This window comes from Macrotis lagotis, chromosome 7 (genome assembly GCF_037893015.1).
Source record: "Macrotis lagotis isolate mMagLag1 chromosome 7, bilby.v1.9.chrom.fasta, whole genome shotgun sequence".
Taxonomy (NCBI): Eukaryota; Metazoa; Chordata; class Mammalia; order Peramelemorphia; family Peramelidae; genus Macrotis; species Macrotis lagotis.
In genome coordinates this window covers 42,919,691-42,939,188 of record NC_133664.1, presented here as the reverse complement: position 1 = coordinate 42,939,188, position 19,498 = coordinate 42,919,691, and the positions used below count along the sequence as shown (strand labels likewise).

The window sequence follows — 19,498 nt, the reverse complement described above, 5'->3', positions numbered from 1 at the left end:
TTGGGGAGATAAGAGTAAAAAACAACTGTCAGTGTCTAGGTTGCCTATTGAATTCATATTTAATGATACTCTCCTATCTGTTTTCTAGACACTTTACGTGCTGTAACACCATCACATTCTAACCAAGTAAGGTAAAAAAAAAAGCTTGATGTTTTGAAGATGGGGTGGAAATGTATTCTTAAGACAATCTCAAAAAAGCATCCTAGACTGGAGAGTCAGTGAGAACTTAATGAAAAGAATGGACTTTGAGTCAGTGAAAGGAGACATTGATTAGTGTCCTGGGTCTAACACCTAATAGCTGAATGACCATAGGCAGGTCATTAAATTTCTCTGACTCTCCTCTTGATTACTAAAAGAGGGTAGTGATATTTAGATTGCCTTGGCTCACAGGATTCAAAACTCTGAAGACATATAGTTGTGGAATTGTGAACTGTCTTTCCTATTTCTTGCTTTTTTAAAACCTTGAGTTACTGGAAACTTGGGCAAATCACTTCTAATCTGTGTGAACAGGAATGGGATATTTCTTCTCTGGGGGTAATGCCAAAATGAGCTTTCAAAAACACTTTTGGAGCTTCTTGAAATGAACACCCTGTAACTTTAGAGTAGAACCACACAATTACTCTGAGAGAAGGGATGGGGGGTGGGGAGAAGATGGATAAGATAGATAGATTGAAGCTGAGGTTGATTTGTTAATGGAGAAATTTTTGGAAGGGTAGAGGTCTTATTTTTAAGTATCTTTTTCAAGGAGAGCTTCATCTTGAGTAAATTCTTTAAATATTTGTTTTCCTTTAGTAATGAGGGTGATGTCATCAAAGTGTTTATAAGAGTCCGTCCCCCTACCGAAGGTCACGTACTGAATGATGGAGAAAATCCCAATTTGTGCTTATCAGTGCTCACTTCCAATACTCTCCGCCTGCATTCTAAACCTGAGCCTAAGATCTTCACATTTGATCATGTTGCAGATATGGACACAACTCAGGTAAGTATAATTTTTAACCTAAAAAAGGAAAACCTTTATATGTATTTGAAGACCCAGTAGTTTTGTTCTATATTTTATGGAGTTTTTTTGAGGTATTAATTTTAGTAATTACCTTCTTTTCCCTGTATCATCAGTAATATCAAATAGAAAAGCGTTTTTAAAAATTTGCAAGTAATGCAGGTGTTGATGTGGAAATGCTAGATAGAAAACAAATAGTTAAATTCTGACCCTTTCTATAATAGACTACTTTATGAGCTATGTTGGGCTTTGTTATTCTGAGAAAAAAATGTTTTTTTTTAATATTCCTTGCTATTCTTTCTGAGAAACAGTTCTGAGAAAAGGCCTCCTTTATACCAGTCTCTCAGATACCACTGGGAGGATCCTATAAGGACAGGGAAACAGAGGCAGGAGCCTATCAGGATAACAAAAGTGTTAGCTCTTTGTTTTCCAAAATGAGTCTTTGTTACCGCTGAATATGTTGACATAGTCCTTCTCACTACACCGAGGCCAGCCTTGACATCTTTCCCAGAACTTTGGCCTTAAATTCTAACTGCCTAGGATAGCTGGATGGCACAGTGAATAGAGCACTGACCTTAGAGCCAGGTTGACAGGAGTTCTAATCCAGCCTCAGACACTTGATACTCCCTAGCTATGTGACTTTGGACAAGTCACTGAACCCTGATTGCCTCCCATCTAGGACCATCTTCTGATTCATATCTGGTCACTGGACCCAGATGGCTCTGGAGGAGAAAGTGAGACTGGTGATTTAGCACGGCCCCTCCTCATTCAAATCCATTTCGAGAATGAAAGACAAAACATCATCATATAAATCCTAGCTTTTCCCCCCTGCTAGCTGCTTATCTATTAGAGAGAAAGCCCACATGCAATAATTTTGCACCTGTGAAATAAAACTTATCTGTCCCTTATCACCCTGAGTCATGAGTGGTAAAGTTCATTTATTTGATAACCCAGCTCATCAGTGTCCCAAACTACATCACAGAGAATTAATTTTGATAGTATGATTCTCTTCTTTCAGCAAAACTTTTTTTTTAGGTTTTTGAAGAGCAATGGGGTTCAGTGACTTGCCCAAGGCCACACAGCTAGGTAAATTATTAAGTGTCTGAGGCCGGATTTGAACTCAGATACTCCTGACTCCAGGGCCGGTGCTCTATCCACTGCACCACCTAGCTGCCCCTCAGCAAAACTTTTCCTGCATAGTCTGCTTTACTTTTCTACCTGATTACCAGATTGTCTACTTAATTACCAGATCAAAAAGTCAATTTTGGAAAAGAACAACAACAAAAGGTGTAATGGCCAATATGCCACAAATAGACATTTTAAAATAAATGTTTTTTTATTACTTACAATGTACACATGATGAATTAAAATACAAATAGATACAAATGAATTGGAATGATAATACTTGATATTTATGTTTAAAATTTACAAAGTACTTGCCATCCATTAGCTATTTATAGCTTACAACAACCCTGTGAGGAGACTCCTATAGGGTTATGCCGATTTTATAGATCAAAGAGAGGTTAAGTGACTTGTCAGTGGTCACTCAGCTATTTTGTCAGAAGCAGGGCTTGAACCCAGATCTCCTTGTCTATTATGTCACTATGAAAGTTAATGATAAGATTATAATTCATAATCGACTTAAATTACCTAGACATATACTATATGGGAATTAATTGTATTAATATAACAGGAAAATTTGGGAATCCAAGCATTGAGGGCATCCTTAATAATTTGAGCCCTTGATCACTGAATGTTTTTAAACAAGAAATTTCTAACCCATGAGTAGATCTCTAGGAATCTGAAAAGTTAGAAAATTTTCTAGTGACTGGCTCAGAATTATATACCTACAGTCTTGCAAATTACAAATTTGAAGGGAAACAAATAACATTTTATAGTAATTTATAAAATAATTAGTACCTAACAATTGCATTGCCTATAAATGACAGTAGACAACATTTGGTTATTGTGACTGCCAAGGCATCCCCTGAACTTCCCTTTTTGGGTTGCCATAGTTTCCAGAAATACTGGACCCAGAGCATTTATGAGATCCTGAATGTGTCAAGGATAAAGCTCCCCCTGAGCTGACATAGCTGCCAGCCAGTTGGTACTAGACTGGGATAATGCTTTGGTAGCTGCAGTCCTTTGCTGTAAATTAGGCACTACTGTCTTTTAGCAGTTCCCAAAAGAAAAGAATTCTGCTTTTGCCATCACCTTGCCTTGCTTTTCCCACTGGGGAGTGGTTTTGTCTTATTTCCCCACCTTTGCTGTGCCATACCCCTTCCCATGTCATGCCCTTTTCTAGTATTCCCTCCTCCTTTTGTCCTGCTATTATAAATATGTAAACTTCTGAAAGGTCTGAACTCTTTGCTCCAACTTTGATTTCCACACGCATGTTCATTCCTCTGATATTAAACCTTGTTTTCACATAAGTTACATGAAGTGTGTTTTACTGTGGACATGCTGCTGAGTAATATCCCTGTATTGATTATGTGATTGGGTAGCTTAACAGAAATAGTTAGAGGGATCTAAACCCAAAATTATGTGTTTTGGAGTCATTGAACTTGAGTTGGAAGGGTTCTCATGACCACCCAATTAAATTCTTCAGCCTTCTAGTAACTTTAAGTATTGTAATTCAAACCACTACATAATAACATGTTTATGTGAATAGGTATGAGCCGCTTAGAAAGGCGAAAGTAGCGAAACAGGAAGTTTTTAACCAAAAGCCTGTAACTTTTAAGAAATATATTTTAGGGGCAGCTAGGTGGCACAGTGAATAGAACACCAGCCCTGGAGTCAGGAGGACTTGAATTCAAATTTGACCTTAGACACTTAATAATTACCTAGCCGTGTGACCTTAGACAAGTCATCCCTATTGCCTGGCCAAAAAAAAAAAAGAAAGGTATTTTGATAATTGTACTTCAATATAGTTTCTTCATAATCCTGTGTGCTTTGTTTTATGCATTTAACAGCATGCTGAGGAGGGTCCACAGGTCTTAGCCAGACCCCCAAAGAGGTCCATGATACTAAAAAGGTGAAGCTGTCCTCTACTGAAAGCATTTCACTGAGTACACAGCACTAAAAGAGGCTTCATCAATTTGTAATATTGACCATGCAGCTGCAGGATTTTTTCTAATGTTTTTAGAATTTGAAGGTTGAGAATTCTTATTTGTAAAGCAAGTTTTCTTTTAGCCTGCATCTATCAACAATGTTGCAACTCCATACAAACATCTCCTTCATAAAATTGGTTGAGTTCATGAGAATAGACTCATTAAAATTCTGAATTAATATCCTGATTAATATTAATAGAGTACAAAGTGATCTGAATTGTTAACTGCATTTTTCCTTAATCTCACATAGGCTTGCTTTTTACATGCCCTCACAGAATGCTGTACATTACAATTTTATGAATTTGTGTTTCCTCTTGTTTAAACTTATAATGCGGTTCTATCAGCATAAGGTAATTTAACTTTTTTTTAACAACACATTTTTGGTTATTTAATTCCCAGGAGTCAGTATTCTCCAGTGTGGCCAAAGGCATTGTTGAGTCCTGCATGAATGGTTACAATGGCACCATCTTTGCATAGTAAGTTTAATTTAGTTTATATGAGATGTAATAAAAAGATAGTAGATATATGAATGAAAATACAGTATGACTTTTCATTATTTTGAGAATTATAGACTCATGTAATCCTGATGTTGGAAATAACAAGTAGTTTATGTGTGCAACTTTGTGAGTTTTGGTTTTTTTGTTTGTTTGTTTTTAGTTTTTGCAAGGCAGTGGGGTTAAGTGGCTTGCCCAAGGCCACACAGCTAGGTAATTATTAAGTGTTTGAAACCAGAATTGAACTCAGGTACTCTTGACTCCAGGGTCGGTGCTCTATCCACTGCAGCACCTAGCTGCCCCTGTGGGTAAATATTAATGCAGTAGCAAGTATTTTGTTCCCAACCAGTATTTAAAATATAGATGTGATTTTTCAGCATTCTGTAGCATAGCACTTTTACTCCAGCAACTGACAAACTTTTTTATTCTACCAGAAGAAACTGTGATAAAGAATGTCATAAATTATACATAATAGTTTAGGTTTCCTGGATTTATGTCTTTATTATTGTTCTTTAAATGTCGCAAATGTGGAAAAAATCAAAAGACAAGATAAATAACAGTTCTCATTTTACACATTTAACAGAGAATTTCACTTTTGCTATTCACTCATCCTATAAAAAGTGAAATAATTTAGTCAAGAGAATTAAATTTCCTTTCCTGGGCAATGAGGCAGATAATACTTTTCTAATGATACTTTCCTCTCAGTAATGATTTTTAGGGAATATTTTTGGTAATAGAATTTTTAAAAATTAATTTTGAATAAAAACATAATAGCTTGAAATATTTTATTTTCAAGACTATTATCTTTGTAGATTGCAGTCATTAATTGTAATGCTTAGCTTACACAGTATATAATGACTTTAAAAAAATAAGACTTTCAGTGGTACCTAGTGCAAGTAACTTTAGAAAAATAAATGTTCTAGCTATAAGAAATTCAAAAACTACAATATTGTGCAACCAGTATTCATGCTATATAACTAGTTTTTTCATCAAGATGGAAAAAATAGAAGAATTATACCATCATATACTCTTTAAAACATTTATTTTATTTTTCTTTAGTTACTTGCAAAGATAATTTTCAACATTCATCTTTTTGTTAGTTTTTGAGTTCCACATTTTTCTATTGCCCTCCCCCCTCCCCATGGGGAGTGAGTAATCTGATATAAGTTGCACATGTATAAACATGTTTAACATATTTCCATATTAGTCATGTTGTGAAATAAGACTTAGAACTAAAGGGGGAAAGAACCATGTCTTGTACTCTTACTTGTTAGAATTTCTAAGGAGGGGCGGCTAGGTGGCATAGTGGATAAAGCACCGGCCCTGGAGTCAGGAGTGCCTGGGTTCAAATCCGGTCTCAGACACTTAATAATTACCTTGCTGTGTGGCCTTGGGCAAGCCACTTAACCCCATTTGCCTTGCAAAAAAAAATTAAAAATAAAAAAAAAGAATTTCTAAGGAAAATGAGTTTTCAGCCTGAGTCAAGTTCATGAATATAATCATTTTTTTCTCCATTCTAAGTCTTCATATTAGCTTTAATAAGAACTGAACAGAGAAGACATGTGTATGCTTCTAATGTGAAAGGATTTAGAGGGTTGATTTTAAGAAATAATTAGCTTTGAAAAAATTATGTATTTGGTAGATATTAAAAGGAAGCCGGTACTGTTTCTAATATAGTCTTTTAAATATATTTTTTTTTAATTTTGCCTTCTCTAGTGGACAAACTGGCTCAGGGAAAACATTCACAATGATGGGTAAGTAAATAACAAATTTTTTTAATGTTCTAGATCAGACAGCTCCATTTTTTTTTTTGTTTTTGTTGTTGTTTTTAGGTTTTTGCAAGGCAAATGGGGTTAAAGTGGCTTGCCCAAGGCCACACAGCTAGGTAATTATTAAGTGTCTGAGACCGGATTTGAACCCAGGCACTCCTGACTCCAGGGCCGGTGCTTTATCCACTACGCCCTTTGTTTGTTTTTGAATATGAAATCAAGGGATGTTTTTCTAGGAAGATAACAGTTTATTTGTTATCAATCTCAGAATATGAGAACATAGTCAGATTCATCTCTTTGGTTTTGTCATCCATTGAATTAAAGTGAACTATAAATTCTTTTTAAGTTTCTGGCTTATACCTACTTTTGAGGGGTGATGAACTATATAAGTTTTATGTTCATTCACTGTATAAAGTAATGTTTAAAAATCATCTTAAATTTATCTCTTTGCATCATTTAATAAAAGTCAAGATCTACATCATAGCTATGTCTGTCCTTCCCTTTCCTAAAGATTTTCTTTGCTTTTTTAAAAAGACATCTGTCCATTGATCAATGTATAGTATGACTTCCTGGGCTCTTGTGTTATTACTAAATTCAGAGACTGTCATCTTTTAAAATAAGATTTAAAGCATATCTTCTAAGGATATTCCCTTGTTTTTCTATAATCTTTCTTTAATTGGCCACAAATACCCACTTTGCCCTTTTCTGATCTCCTGCCAAGTCTTTTGAGATCTTGCAGTTTCTATTGTTTGATTTTTTTTTCACTCCCTGGAAAAGCTAAGTGTTATCTGGAATTAAAGCGCATTTTTTTTTTTGAGATTTGGAAGTTAGCAAGTTGTCATATCCATTTCCTGTGATTCTCTTTCTGTGTTAAAATAACTTGGAAAATGCTATGGTTCAGTTTCTCCTCCTGTTGTGGAGGCAGCCCATGGCAAACTGCCGAGTGCTCCCTTTCAGAAGTTTTCTGGTCACAAAGTGGGTAGTCAACCCAAAGAAGAGTAGACCACCTGAGTAGACCACCACTTCTCTAAATGTTTTGCTGGAGATGTCCCCTTGTTATGAATGAAAAAATTTAACTAGTTAGTGATTGGTCATGATCTCTTGCTGATGGAGAATAGAATCCACAGCAAAAAAAGATCTTTAAAGCTATTAAAGAATTATTAGATTGGTCTTTATAGATCAGATCTTGAGCTTTTACTTGGCAGATAATTTTGCTTGGTTTGTAATTTATATTTTCTGTAGATTTTTAAAGTTCACATTATACTAAGGCATGTATAAGAAATAGATTTGTGGATAAAATTTATTTTATTCTCAGTAATGTACATTATTTTTCAGGTTTGTGAATTAGCTAGTCTAGTGACATAAAAACAAATGCTTGATGATTTTATGAAACTTTTCAATGTTTTTGCCTTTAGGACCTTCTGAATCTGATAATTTCACTCATAACCTTCGAGGAGTAATTCCCAGAAGTTTTGAGTATCTCTTTTTTTTAATTGAGCGTGAAAAGGAGAAGGTAAATTTTATTTTAAGAGGCATAAGATCTATGGTTTTGAACATATTCAAATGTAAAAGCAGTGCTACTTATAAACATATGATGGGAACATGTGAGGAAAAAAAGTTAAAGACATATTGGTAGCATGATACGCAGAACCCAAGTCAAAAAAAGAGGAAGGAATTGGATTCATCATAATTGCATATGGCTTTTATTTGGTTGCTTCTAAAAAAATAATATTTTGTTGCTCTGATCCCAGGCTCACTTTGCCTGCTACACACTGGTTAGACAGGCCTCCTAATAGCTCAATCTGTCCAGTGCTGTACTTGGTCTGTGCCTTCTCTTATGAGCTTCTGCTTTAGTCCAACATTGTGGTGTCCATTGCACATGGACTTGAAACCTCTGGCAGATGGTGTCTGCTCCTGCACTCATGTTTGGTGCATAGCAGCCTATCAAGTTCAGAAGTGCCACTTTACTGCCACTTACTGCCAAGTCCTGCAAGTGTTTATATGTAATGCTTTAGAAATGTGTAGAAAAGTGGTTCATACATTTTATACATTTATAAATAGAAATTGTGCAGCCAATAGAAATATTGGGAAGAAGGACAATAAAAAACACTAGTCTCTTTTGCTTTTTCTATTTTGTTAAACTATCATGCAGGAAATGTATATCTTATGAAGTGACTAAGATATGATTATCATGATTGCAGCTTTGCTAGAAAAGTGCTCTTGTGAAAATGATACATCCCTGTCAAAATGCTGTTTCACAGGCTGGTACTGGAAAGACTTTCCTTTGTAAGTGTTCGTTCATTGAGATTTACAATGAGCAGATATTTGATCTCTTGGATTCTGCCTCTCCTGGGCTGTTATTAAGGGAACACATCAAGAAGGGTGTCTGTGTGGTCGGTGCTGTTGAACAGGTGGTGACATCTGCTGCGGAAGCCTATCAGGTAACCCATCTTGTGTTATTTGCTGTTTGGCCAGCATTCCCATGTAGTTGAGGCACATGCTGTTGGCAGAAGTAAAAGTGCCAAAAACAAAATAAAAACAAAAATATTTTGTAAAGGAGAAATAGGAAAAAAAAAACGGAAAAATACAGCTTGTTTCATAGTTTTCATTCTTGCATGAAGAAATAAGCATTTTTGGTGGTAACATGCTATTTAAATATTGACTATCAAGTATTTTTAATCCTTATTCATTCCTAAGGGAATCTGCTGCCAAAATTATGCCATGGTAAACTCTGTTATCCTCTTAGCAGCTTGACACTTTTTATTAACAGTATCACCTTTGATTATTTAAGCCAAAGTAGTTTTTAAAAAGTAGTTAGTTTAAAGCAATTCCCTCTATGTTTCCTCTTTAGACAATCTTATAAAACCAAACTTGTTAGAGATTAATATAAAATGCAATTTGCCAGTACAAATTGGAGGAAATATGTCCAGGCTTTAGTTAATCTGAAAAAATTCTGAATTTAATGGACTCCAGGCTCTCAGTATCCATGAGTGATGCAATGGGGCAGCCGTAAAGGGAAATGCTGCATTAAGAGAGTTCTTGTATCAAGGACTAGGGTAGCTATGGAGCCACTGAGCACCAACCAGGAGAGATCACAGCCACATTGTCCAGTGTTAGTTTTAGGTACCACCTTTTAGAAAGAACAGAACTTCCAGAATAGAGAAGCTGACAGGGGAAAGTCAAGGTGGAAGGCCAAGTCCCTATTGGAGGCCTTGGTGTTGAGTCCCCTCCATCCATCTGCAGTCCATCTTTCTGGTTTCTTCTGGCTGAAGAGTGCACCTCATGTACTCTTAGGCTTTTTGAGTAAACTAGCAGACTTTTTATGTGTTTTCCTCTGCCTTTGATGTAGTACAAGTATTCGTGTATATCATTTTATTTCCACTATCTGCCACTGTATCTAAAGATAGCTGGGCTTTTCCATCTGATTTGGCAGTTTGAAACATTTTCTAAGTTGCCTTCTGTTATTAGAATGAATGCAGAGAGTCGCTGAGATATGGGTTGGAAGAAAATATAGCAAGTCCAGTTGGGCTAGGGTAGAGGGCAGAATGGGGAGTTATATATGGGAAGGTTAGAATGTTAGACTGGGACTGGGTTGTGAAGGATTTTAAAAGCAAGACAGAAAGGTTTATGTTTGTACATAGACATACCCAGGGAACCATTGAAATCTAATGAGTGGAAGAATGATCGAGTCAGACCAGTATTTATTTAGTACAACCTGTTTGGAAGCTGTGGGGAAGATTTGTGACATGAAGATCAATTAATAACTTGCAATTATATAATGTTCTTTCATTTAATCCTGACAACAACCCCAAGAGTTTTATTATAGCTATTGTCCCCATTTTACAGATGAGGGAATGTGAAGCCAAGAAATGAGTTACCTAGGTTCATATACCTAGAATCTGATGCAGAATTTGAACAGGTCTTTATGACTATAATGCTTTCCATTTAGGAGGCTCTTGCAGTAGTTCAGGCAAGAGTTAATGCTTCGCATGTGACCTATCAAGGTGGCTAAATGAGAAGAGGAGAAAAAGAAGGAGAGTTGTTACGAAGGAAAAAATCATAGATTGATAACTGACTGGATATGTAGGATGAGAGAGAGAGAGAGAGTGAAGAATGAAGGATACCACCATTATTTCACCAGGATAGTGGTACTCTCAACAGAAATAGGGAAGTTCAGAAAAGCAGTGTTTTTTGGGTAAAGATGATGAATTTGGACATGCTGAGTTTGAAATATATAATAGCTGGAGAAGAGTTATTGAGATTCAAGAGAGAAACTACACTTGGAATAGCTTTGGAAATCATCTACACAGAGATGATGATTAGAATCACGTTAGTTCATGAGGTCACTAATAGTGTATAACTGAGAAGAGGACCCAGAGAGAGACTTGGGATATACCTACAATTAGGGCGCATGATGTGGATGATGAACCAATAAAAGAGACTGCAAAAGGGTAGTACAAAGAGAGACTAGTGTCAAAAAACCCAGCTTGGAATGTCTCAAATCACCTCTCCACTTTTTTGAGGGGTGTCATTGCTGCATTGTTGAAGGAAGGATGAATTTGATACTATTTTGCCACCAGAGGACAGAAGTAAGAACAACAGGCAGAAGTTGCTATAAAGCAAATTTCTGTTAGAAATAACTTCCTGATAATTTGAGTTATCCACAGAGGATGTTTTCCCATGGAATTTAGCAAATATGTTGATCTTTAGGCAGAGGCTGCCTGGCCACTTGTCAGGTGTGAGAAGTTGAAGATTATGCTGTTTAACATTCATATTCATTTAGCTAATGCTATGATGAAAGTACTGTGACAGGTTGTGGATTGTAGATTTTTAGAACTGACAGGAAGATTCCTAGAGATGATCTAGTCCAACTTTTCATTTTGTGGCTTTATAAGCTGAAGTTTAGGTGGTATTGCATTTTGCCAGAAGTCCTAAACTATGTTAAATGTTTTAGAATTTGGGGGCTTGGAAAGAACTTTGAAGTCATGAAGTACCATACCCTGCCCGATAAACCACTTGGCTTTTGTCAAGAAGGCCAAGTGTAATTAAGTTGGACTTGGTATGTTTCTCAGTTGAAGAATTTTTTTTCGTGCGTGTATGTTTACACTTTGTTGGAGTTATCCCTTTTTTTTTTATTGAAGTAGTTATTTTCAAATTTCTGGTTAGTAATTTCAGTTTCTTTTCATAGATATACCTATTGCTGATTTTTTGATATCCTTCTTTCCTTCTAGGTATTATCTGGGGGATGGCGAAATAGACGTGTGGCAGCTACATCTATGAACAGAGAATCTTCCAGGTCTCATGCTGTCTTTACAATTACAGTCGAATCAATGGAAAAAAACAATGATGTTGTCAATATTCGATCATCTCAGCTCAACCTGGTAGACTTAGCTGGATCTGAAAGACAAAAAGATACACATACAGAGGGTTTGAGATTGAAGGTAAGAAAGAATTCAGTGTGGGATCTTCACTGGGCATTGAGTATGATCCCCTGCTGTAGGACTGTGCTAAAGGCTGAAAAGTATGCTATATAGCATGCTTTTGAGGAGTTTGCTCTTACTGAACAGAGAAGCTGGCAGTTATTGTTTTGATGTTTCTATTTGTCAAGTGCCAAAAATTGTACCATAGCTGATAAATGATTGAGAAGAGGAACAGATCAGATCTGCCAAGAATGCTTGAGAAATGCTTCATGGAGGGAGGTAAGCTTGGGCAAGGTCTAAAGAGTAAGTAGGATTTACATCAGAAGAAAATTCACCCCAGATCAACGTAGGAATTATATGAATGGTACAATGGGCTTGGCATTTTCAGAAAATGGGAGACCATCATCCATCCACCAGAGGCTTTACTTTATAGAGAAGTGGGAAAAGACTGGACAAATAGGATGGACCCAAATTATAGAGGAACTAAGTAAAAGTAATGCTCTATTCTACCTGGACCTTCTCATTTCCTTCCTCACCTTCTCCTAAAGCTCATGCTTCAACTAAAAACAGAGCAAGGCAAACAAAAGATAACCAGCTCTGACATGTTGCTTTCTGATTTATTTCTTTTAAAACCATTGTCTCAGATCAAATTATTGAAACACCTTCTCACAGAAAAATCTAATAAGCATGTATTCATTCTGTCTCCAAAAAGTCAGTTATCATAGAGGGATCCAATGTATTGTATGAAACTGAGTCAGTGCTCAGTGTTACCATATTGTGTTGAATCAGGAGGACTCTTTTGAATTGAGTTCAAATGAAGCCACAGACACCTGCTAGATGTGTGACCCTGGAGAAGTCACTTAACCTTATTTGCCTCAGGAAATGGCAAAATTTATCCAATATCTTTACCAAGAAAACCCTGAATGGGATTACAGAAAGTCAGACAAAACTGATTGAACCATAAAAATGCTTTTTTCCTTTTTGCTTTGAGTACTAAAAATTGCACAAAAGGTAAATGTAAGAAAAAATTAGAGTATGGTCTAGCACTCTGTCTTGTTACTGTTTTTAAGAATGTCATTGCCAGTACTGTTATTCTTTATCACTTGGCAAAGTTTCAACCACTATTATTTGTGATTTGGTTAGTTACAAAATGAGTAGCCTGTGTTTAACTAAGTATTTCCTCTTTTTTTCTTGTGATTAGGAAGCAGGTAATATAAATCGATCATTGAGCTGCCTGGGTCAAGTGATTACAGCACTTGTAGATGTCGGTAATGGAAAACAGAGACATGTGTGCTACCGGGACTCCAAACTTACTTTCTTATTACGGGTAAAGTTGGATATCTGTTCAGGGTTCTGTTTGTAGTCACATTAATTGAATTGGTTGTGGAAGCAGCTCTTTCTTACTGTTTGCCAAATATGTGTTTACTATAATAGAAAATTATTCTTTTTTTTTTTTTAACTAAAACTAATATTACTAAACAGGATTCTCTTGGAGGTAATGCCAAAACAGCCATAATTGCAAATGTCCACCCTGGATCCAAGTGTTTTGGAGAAACTCTCTCAACTCTTAACTTTGCTCAGAGAGCTAAGCTGATTAAGAACAAGGTAAAAAAGATTTTATGAGTATTTTCCTCTAAAATCAATGAGAAAAAAATATTTCATGAAATGCCATAAGAATGGAAACTGGCAATTTATTTTATGGTCAAATTAAGTAAACAGTTTATTAAGCACCTAGAATATACTAGGCAACTATGTTAATCTCAGGATACAAATAAAAGCAAAGAACAGTTCTTGTCCTCACAAAGCTTACATTCAGATGGGAAAGGACACATACATAAAAAGAAACGGTCAAAATTGAATCTTAAGATACACTTTCTCTATCTTGATAGTTTTTATGGTTTGGGGTATGTGTGCATGTGTAGTATAACTGACATGTAGAAGCTAAATTTCCCAAGTTACCCATACATAATCCTAGAAGTATCAAGAACTGCAGAGGCTATCTATCTAGTCCAGAGGTGGGGAACCTTTTTCTGCAGAGAGTCATTTGGGTATTTATGATATCATTTGAGGACCATAGAAATTATCAACTTAAAAATTAGACTGGTAAAAAGTTCCAAGATTTATTGAATTTCAAGGCCTTGGTAGTGGCCAGACCAAATGATATTGAGGACCTTACAGGTTCCAGAGGCTGAAAATTCCCCACCCGTGATCTAATCTAACTCATATTTGAATTTGTGCCCAATGGTGGGTTTTGGGATTGTTGTTTTTTTTGTTTTTGTTTTTGAAGCTTTGTAGATATTCTGAAATTATTCTCTTCTCCTGGATTTATAGCTTGAGTGTCTCTGACACCAGAATAGCTCTTTATAGTGGGATATTTTGTTCATTTGTTTTTCTAGACTACTTTCTAATTTCAAACTTTTCACATTAGGGACATGTGCAGTTCCTGTCCTGTTTTTGTTTTCTTGGGCTGTTTGAGGTTGGGTTATTGCAAGATCTCAGGGACAAGTTAGACTGGGGTCTTGTAAACTATCAGTCCTCTCTAGCTTAAAGTCTGATTGTCTCCCTCCTGGTCTAAGATCTGCAGATCTCTGACCCAGGTCTGAGTATGCAAACACTGCTGCTGGCTTGACCCTGGTTGGAAGCTCCAGGAGACTGACTGGACTTTACTGTTAGGCAGCTAGAAAGTTCTACTGGTTTTGAGTAAGGAACTGCAGGGTCCCCTTTGGCCTAGGATTCCTGCCTTGATTATTCTTCTGCAGGCTCAAGTTGACTGAAGACTAGACCTGTGATAACCGTACCTCTCAACTTTGTATCTTCTGCAGATATTATAGGCCTGCCTTCTCTCCTTTATCCAAGCCATTGATTAAAATGTTAAACAGTGCTGAGCTAAGCACAGATCCTAAGGACACTTCACTAAAGATGTGCTTACAAGTTGACACAGAACCATTAATATCCATTTTTTAGAATTGACACTGTCAGTTCTAAATATATCTAATTGAACTATTGAGCTAAATAAATCCAATACACCTGCATATCTCTTCATCTTGTTCATAAGAATAGCCCAAGGAACTTTCTCAAATGTTTTGCTGAAATCTGGGTAAACTATTTTCCCAGCATTATCCTTATTTCCTAACCTTAAACCATGATTTTCTTAAAAAGGTAATTAGAGTAATCTGGCCTGGCATGGTCCGTGGTCCAGTTACATTGGCCATTTGTAATCACCATTGCCTTTTCTGTGTATTTACTTTCATCCCCTTTAATAATATGTTTTATAATTTACCCAGGAACAAGTCAAGCTTATTGGCATAGTTAGCAGATCATACTCTCTTTCCTTTTTCTAAAACAATCCAATTCTGTAGTGCCTTTACATATTTTTGAGTATGCTATGATATGGTTCATCTTGACTTAGTGACTTGAACTTAGGAAGAGCAACTTGACGCTCTCACTATTTACCTATGAACCATTTAAAACCAGAGGAGGATTCCTTTCTTATGCTCTTTGCAGCCTCTGTGCAATTGTCTTCCCTATGAGAGGGATCCTTTGCCAGTACCCAGCCAGAGTAGAGATTAACTTAATAGAGTAAGAGGTAAGTGATTCTCACCGTGAGGTAGCAGCCCTGCTCTTAGAGTTTCCAAGTCAACCCACATAACTCCCACAAGAGCAGTATGGACCTTGATTAACAAGATTGTGAAAAATTCTCCCCTAAAGACCTCCAGTGTCTCAGTGGGGACTAAAAATTATTCTGGGAGTCTTAAAGGCTCACCCAGATGGTCAAAAGCTCTTATTGAGTCAGAACAAATGTGAGCCTGGCCTAGTGATAGACTTCATCTTTAAACAACTTTTGGAGAAGATTGTCTGCAAGATGGTGAAATTTTTCAAACAAACTCATGAAAGTCATTTAATATAAGGTGTTTAAGGGATTCAGTCTATGTTGGTGGAGAGATTATGCCCACACTGACAAAATTATGTTCCTTGAAGTACTGAAGCAAGTATATACTCCATAGAAAGGGAACCAACTTAGAATAAAATTATTTGACAGAAGGAAAATCAGGAGACTATCCTAACTTGGTGAATTGGATAATTAGATTTTGGATAATTCCCAGTTAGAATGGGGAACGACTAAGCAGAAATTCTGGCATAGGGCTGTGAGGAAACAAACTCCAGTGAAACAAGGAGCCTATTTTTAATAGTATTTTATTCTTTATTTTTCCCCAGTTACATGTCAGAACAATTTTGAGCATTCCTTTTTTTTTTTTAAGATTTTTTTTTCAAGGCAATGGGGTTAAGTGGCTTGCCCAAGGCCACACAGCTAGGTAATTATTAGGTGTCTGAGGTCGGATTTGAACCCAGGTACTCCTGACTCCAAGGCCGGTGATCTATCCACTATGCCACCTAGCCGCTCCGAGCATTCCTTTTTTAAAAATTTTGAGTTCCAAATTTTTTTCCTCTTCTGAAAATGGTATGTTATATATGTGCTTTACATATGTGTGTGCACTATATATGTGTTATATATATGTAATCACACTTATGAAAGAAGAAACAGATTTTTTTTTAAGTTTTTAAAAAACGCTTTGATCTTTCAGAGACCATCAGTTCTTTATCTGGGTGTTGATAGCATTTTCCTTCATAAGTCGTCTTTTGTACTTGTTTTGGTTCATTATGTGTTGCTGAGAAGAACAAAGTCATTCATAGTTGATCATCACAAAATGTTGCTGATACTGAGTACCGTGTTCTGGTTCTACTCACTTCACTCAGCATTAACTCAAGTATTTCTTTCTAGGTTTTCCTTAAACTCTACCTGCTCACCATTTCTTATAGAACAATAATACTCCATTATATTCATATACTCCAACTTGTTCAGCCATTCTCCAATTGATGGGCAGCTTCTCAATTTCCAGTTCTTTGCCCACACAATAAGAGCTGCTATAAATATTTTTGTACAAGTGGGTCCTTTTCCTTTTTTTACGATCTCTTTGGGATGCAGACAATGTTCTCTGTCCTTTGATCCTAACAAGGATTAGTCCCAGGGCTATCTTCTTTAAAAGGACTTTCCTGATTCCTCTAACAGTGTTCCTGCATATACTCGAGACATATGCAAGTAATATTGTATTTTGTACAAACACAGAGAAGTGAATTTAGGACATGTTGTATCCTACTAATAAAATGTAAGCTCTCTGAGGGCAAAGACTAAGTGATTATTAGCATAAGTAGCTCCAGCACCGCATCTGGCCCTGAGGTGCTTCATAAAAATTTTTAGACTGACTTATAATAGAAGATGCATTGGATGGTGCCCAGACCCCTCAGTTTTCATTCCAGAATTTCATTAGTATGGTTGATGACTTTGGACTAGGCTCTTCTCCTTGATGGGCTTCCATTTCCTTAACAGTGCGATATAGGGATTGAATGGTGTTCAAAGCCCTTCATGTGTCTTCATTTTTTTATTCTTGCTATTTGTATGTGGAATAGTATTACTTCTTATCATTTTATATTATATATAAATTTGAATGTAAAACTATGCAACATGAATGGTCAAGAATCCTGGTGCCTTCTATATTTTTCTTTCTGAAAAATATTAAAAATCAAATATACATATATATGCATAACAGCAGACTTTCAGTATGAAAAAAGATTTAATTTTCTTTCAAAATTTTCCCAATCTCTTCTTTTTTACTGGGAGCATTTCAAGATCATTGTCCTCTCCAATATTTATAAGCATCATTTAAATTTCAGTGACCAAATTAACTTGGGAAAGTTTCTAGGCAAAAGAGTAATTTTCATTATTTCATAATTGGTCTTTTTTACTTTTTTTTTTTTCGCTTCAGGCTGTGGTAAATGAAGATATGCAAGGAAATGTGAGTCAACTTCAAGCTGAAGTTAAAAAGCTCAAAGAACAACTTGTTCAACTGACCATGAAAAACTGTGCTGTCCCAGGTAAAGTGATTGGAGTGTTTCTCATCTTTCGTTTTACTCAAATGGTTTGGATTTAAACCCAGCAGTTTAGTCCTGCCCCAGTCAAATGTCCAAGGAGCTACTATCTAGAACAAGGATAAAGTAACAGCATTTCTAAAGGAGCAAAAGACCAAGGGTTACAAGGCAAATGACAAAAAGACTAAATGGCAGAAAGGATCTCAGATGACCAAAAATAGTAGTCTCTAAAACTGGATCTGATAAGTTAATAGAAGTCCTGGAAATACATTCCCGTATAAGTGGAGAAATTGAATTGATGCTCTAAGGTTGTTTTCAGTCTTGAAATTATGGGGTTTTTTGGTCATAATTAAAAAATCTTGTCACATGCAAAAGAGTATTTTATTGCTGTTATGTGTTGTTGAGTTTGTTCCTTAGTATTTTGTGAGGTAAGGAAATGACATCTTTTTTTTTAATTTTAGATGAAAAAAATGCTAATTACATGAACTATTTTCGAGAAGCAATGTTATTCTTGAAGAAATCTGAACATGAAAAGAAGGTAAGAAACTTTGCTATATTGGGATTATTGCTATTTAGAGCTTCCTTTTTTTTTTAAACTTTTTGAAACTGAAGCAAATTTTTACAGTCAAAATATTAAAAATAAAGACTAGGAAGAATACAAAAAATCTGAATTAAGGTTTAATTTGAATTTGAACTCAGGGTCCTCCTGACTCCAGGGCCGGTGCTCTATCCACTGTGCCACCTAATCGTCCTCTAAAGTTTAATTTGAAGCCAATATATATAGATCTTATTATCTGCTTTGTGAATTCTTAAGAAATGTTGAGAGGGAGGGGCGGCTAGGTGGCATAGTGGATAAAGCACCAGCCCTGGAGTCAGGAGTACCTGGATTCAAATCTGGTCTCAGACACTTAATAATTGCCTAGCTGTGTGGCCTTGGGCAAGCCACTTAACCCCATTTGCCTTGCAAAAACCTTAAAAAAAAAGAAATGTTGAGAGGGGTTCATATGTCATTAATTTTGCTAAATTATCTCCTAAGTCTTTATTAGAAAAAGTTGCACAATTGGAAGATCTCAGTGTCAAGAAGGAAAAGTTCATTCAATCCAATAAAATGATCGTTAAATTTCGAGAGGATCATATAATACGCTTAGAGAAACTCCAGAAAGAAGCAAGAGGGAATTTTCTGCCAGAAGAACAGAGTGGGCTGCTCCATGAATTAAGGGAAGAGATTCAGATTCTGCAAGAACAAGTAAGTGTGGATTACTTGGAATGTTTTTTGAGAGCCAAGGATCTCATGAAACACAAATAAAGTAAAGATGTGGCAGGCAGGCTGGTGCATGATTTGGTGTAATAATTTTTTTCCATGAATTTTATTGAGTAAGCCACTTTATTTCATAAAGATTTTCTTTAGTCTCTCTTAATCTGAAATGGGAAGAGATGAGTAGTACCAGTGGGACTGCCTCTGCCAGCCAAGATGGAGGGCAAAGGCAATGGGCCACAAAGATGCACCCATGGCCTCCAGTAGTAGCTACAGATCTCCTGCTGTTGGGAATTCCTACATTCCTAAATAACTTGTTTGCCCAACATTTTTTGTTCTAGACTGCATTTGCACCCTCTACCAAACCTGTAGGGCTTTAACAGGATTTTTGTATGGAGTGGGGGAACCTTAGAGATTAAATGAATCTGAGGTAGAAATTGATGTGATACATAATGGATTGTACTGGATTTCTCAAAAAACAGAAAATGCTATGTGACTATACTTTTTTTTAATGCTTCAAAGGACTTG

The 19,498-nt window shown here is 36.2% G+C and overlaps 1 protein-coding gene across 2 annotated transcripts in view; it reads left to right on the top strand.

Annotated features, from left to right (window-relative positions):
- Positions 1 to 19,498, top strand: part of KIF15 (kinesin family member 15) — a 57,309-nt gene that overhangs the window by 2,919 nt on the left and 34,892 nt on the right. Inside the window, exons 2-13 of one of the 2 annotated variants that reach the window (XM_074195876.1) lie at positions 89 to 131; positions 793 to 979; positions 4,507 to 4,583; positions 6,318 to 6,355; positions 7,786 to 7,883; positions 8,632 to 8,811; positions 11,602 to 11,811; positions 12,992 to 13,117; positions 13,273 to 13,395; positions 17,613 to 17,721; positions 18,177 to 18,253; positions 18,752 to 18,961. In XM_074195876.1, coding sequence (XP_074051977.1) covers positions 89 to 131; positions 793 to 979; positions 4,507 to 4,583; positions 6,318 to 6,355; positions 7,786 to 7,883; positions 8,632 to 8,811; positions 11,602 to 11,811; positions 12,992 to 13,117; positions 13,273 to 13,395; positions 17,613 to 17,721; positions 18,177 to 18,253; positions 18,752 to 18,961 — 1,478 coding nt within the window. The remainder of the gene's footprint in view (positions 1 to 88; positions 132 to 792; positions 980 to 4,506; positions 4,584 to 6,317; positions 6,356 to 7,785; positions 7,884 to 8,631; positions 8,812 to 11,601; positions 11,812 to 12,991; positions 13,118 to 13,272; positions 13,396 to 17,612; positions 17,722 to 18,176; positions 18,254 to 18,751; positions 18,962 to 19,498) is intronic. The other variant, XM_074195878.1, reaches the window with a different exon arrangement.